This window comes from Cynoglossus semilaevis, chromosome 9 (assembly GCF_000523025.1).
Source record: "Cynoglossus semilaevis isolate Cse_v1.0 chromosome 9, Cse_v1.0, whole genome shotgun sequence".
Lineage (NCBI taxonomy): Eukaryota > Metazoa > Chordata > Actinopteri > Pleuronectiformes > Cynoglossidae > Cynoglossus > Cynoglossus semilaevis.
In genome coordinates this window covers 9537020-9540058 of record NC_024315.1, presented here as the reverse complement: position 1 = coordinate 9540058, position 3039 = coordinate 9537020, and the positions used below count along the sequence as shown (strand labels likewise).

The 3039-nt window shown below is 43.5% G+C and overlaps 1 protein-coding gene across 4 annotated transcripts in view; it reads left to right on the top strand.

Moving 5' to 3' along the window:
* Nucleotides 1-2937, top strand: part of doc2g (double C2-like domains, gamma) — a 59345-nt gene extending 56408 nt beyond the window's left edge. For all 4 annotated transcript variants that reach the window (XM_008317119.3, XM_025058707.1, XM_008317120.3 and 1 more), the window contains 2 exons: nt 455-536; nt 798-2937. In XM_008317119.3, the coding sequence (XP_008315341.1) occupies nt 455-536; nt 798-980 (265 nt within the window). In that variant the 3' untranslated portion in view covers nt 981-2937. The remainder of the gene's footprint in view (nt 1-454; nt 537-797) is intronic.
* Nucleotides 2938-3039: the final 102 nt, after the last annotated feature.

The window sequence follows — 3039 nt, the reverse complement described above, 5'->3', positions numbered from 1 at the left end:
GGCGATGATAACAGCACTTTGTGTCGTTGTGCTGTCACTGCTGTAAGTAAAGGATGGGTTCACCGGGGTCATGTGTCTAAACTGACGCTGATCAGAGACTTTGACAAACTGTGTCCTTTGTCAAAATTATAACAACTCCAACTCCGACTAATGAGGCTAAAAAATAGTCAACACTGTGTTTGGTATTTAGATGAGAGGTGTATCCAGGTGATTGATTATAACGGCAGTGTTGGACTTGAAGGTAAATTAGGTGACATTTCAGTTTCACCTGAAACTAAAACAAAGTTTGAGGTGGTTCCTCTGTCTTAATCACCAGCTAATTGCTTCATTTGCAGTTGTTGCTGCAGAGACTTCAATTAACCTAATTTACCAAAATGTCAACCTCTGTGTTGTACGGGGGAATAATGATCTGATTTCAACGTAACCTTTGCTTCTGTCTTCCTCTCTTTCACAGAATCTTGCAGCCAGATATGGGGAAAAAGTCCAAGTACAAGACGACAGTGAAGAAAAAGACTCTCAACCCTGAGTTTAATGAGGTAAGCATGTCTCCAAAAATAACCACAATACACGTGAAGTCTTCTTTTGTTTCTCCACTGAAGTCTAATAGACTTCCTGCACGGCAGGGCACCGCGATAAATCAGGCTGCTATTGTTAAGACGTGAAGTCTCTGTAAAATGTTTGTTTTGAAATTTTGTACTACAATTAGAAACACATTTACTGTCACTTGTGTGTGTGTGTTTTCTGTGATAGTGAATAATTGTGTAAATCATGTAAATTATTACATGTCACCTGCACAGGAGTTTTCATATGACGTATCACTGGACCAGCTGGCGAAGAAAACCCTGGAGATCTCTGTGTGGGATTATGACTTGGGACTGAGCAACGACTTCATAGGTAGGCAGATACAGAGACAGGGCTGTGGCTCAGAGGAAATGATAAAGAAACTCATCTGTGGCGCGATCAAGACGCGATCTGAGTGACTGTACAGACGTGTTTTAACGGAAGCACTGAAACTGCGGAGAGCACGACGGTGGGCTGAAAGTGGGTTGAATGGAGCAGTTAAATGAATGCACAGATGACGGGGTAATTATAAGGATTGAGGAGAACGACTGAGCAAATATAGGAGCGGCTCCATGAAGTGGTGCCGGAAATGCAAATGGTTGAGATATAAAAGTAAAGAAATCTAAATGCTTGTCCTCAAATGTCTCGGCACATCAGCTCACTGCTGCTTTATCTCTCCGCTAAACAGCTCAGACGTGGCCTTGTGATCATATTACAGCAGTGGGGCAAATGGGGATGCACAGTGAGAGTGAATTATCACCCTGTAAGCCCTAAAAGACCTTCAGATCAAGGTGTTTTACTCTGTCTCATGTGTGTACTCACATGTGTGTGTGTGAGGCGGTCGGTGGGGCGGAGGTAGCCCCCCGGTGTTTTGATAAGCCCAGTGAGTTATTAGCCCTGCCAGGGGAAAAGGCCATCAGTCGAACTTAGTGTCCCAGATAAACGCTGTTCCCCTGACCATTATCATCACAGCTTTGGCTGCAGCGGTGTGTCAGTGGTTTTAATTTAGGTTCCGCAAACAATGAAAAATGAGAAGAAACAGACCAAAAAGAGGCTGAGTCAGCACTGTATCACTGCTCTAATGTGGGGGAAATATCCTGTGGAGTAACCAGAAAGCACGTCTGCCTTGCGAGCAGTCAGTCATGGTTTCGATTCCCTGAGGAACCACATACCTTGCGCCTCCAAAATTGTGTGATTTATACACAAAATGCAGTGTTTCCCCTGAACTGAAGCTAAACCGCTGAATATCATATTCTCTGTCTAACGACTTCCCCAAAGGAACATCTTTTGAAGTAAATTCTAATTTAAAGATAAGATTCAACTGCTGATGAACGAGGCAGTAAGACCAGAACAGCAGGCTTTTGATGAAACTTTAATCTAACGGGCACAAGGCCAAAACAAATTTCCATTCTTAAGTTCTCAAAAGGATCATATGAATGACTAACCCAGTTTGGCCATCACTGCTGATCTTTGCTGGCAGTTTCTATATCTATGTCTGTAACATATACATATTTATATATAAATATTTGACCTGCCCTCGACGTATATCAAAGAGCTTCACAACCCTGTTACAGGTTCAGTGCTTTTCCTTCTTCTTCTTCTTCTTCTTCTTCTCAGGCTCTGCAGTTTTAGAGAGGCTCTGTGCCAATCTACCAATCACAGTTAGGCCCTTGCCACACTTGCTGAAATCCTCATATTTACCACCCACTAACAGGTGCCCTGATACACAGATAATCATTGTTCTTGACTTCACTAGCCAGTGGTCATGCTGTTATAGCTGCAACTGCAGAGATTCTAGGCTGGTACATGATGAGGATTTTTTTTCTTCTCTTCTCATAGTGATTTCTAGTGCCTGCACTTTGTTGTTGAGTGACCTCCCACTGTGGTGATTTACACAAACGTCTGATTCAGGTACCGTTCGGTTTAATATGATATGATGTGACCAGCAGAGTCACAATAGTGATGCCTTCAGGGCTGTTGTTCTGCTAGACACCCAGACACAGTATCTGCTTGCATTGACAACTTAGTGTGCAACAGTGATGTGGAGCAACACTACAGACAGAGTCAATAGAGGAAGTGCCTGCCTCTCTCCTCCTGCCTTCTCCCAGGGCTGTGACTCCTCAGTCGTGCCCTGCCCCACACTGCATTTCTGACTGTTCATTTGTCAGAGGAAACCTAGACACTCCAGTAACACTGTATTGATTTTCATATGCTTCTTTTGAGGTGTGTAGGAACCCAACCCTGTCCACACATTTGGACTTGTTTAAATCTGTGTAATCATGTCTTCACTGTGTCCTTTTACACATGATGTTATACTGATGGTAGCAAAATGGTCTTCCAGTTACTTTTTGCATTTCAAACACCATCAACCAGTCCTGTGAGTCTCCCCTGACCATTGGCATAAACATGGCTTCTGCCCCCTGTGGCTCATAAGCAACATGCTGCTTGTTTGTGGATTGGCCAGATTACACTGGCTGT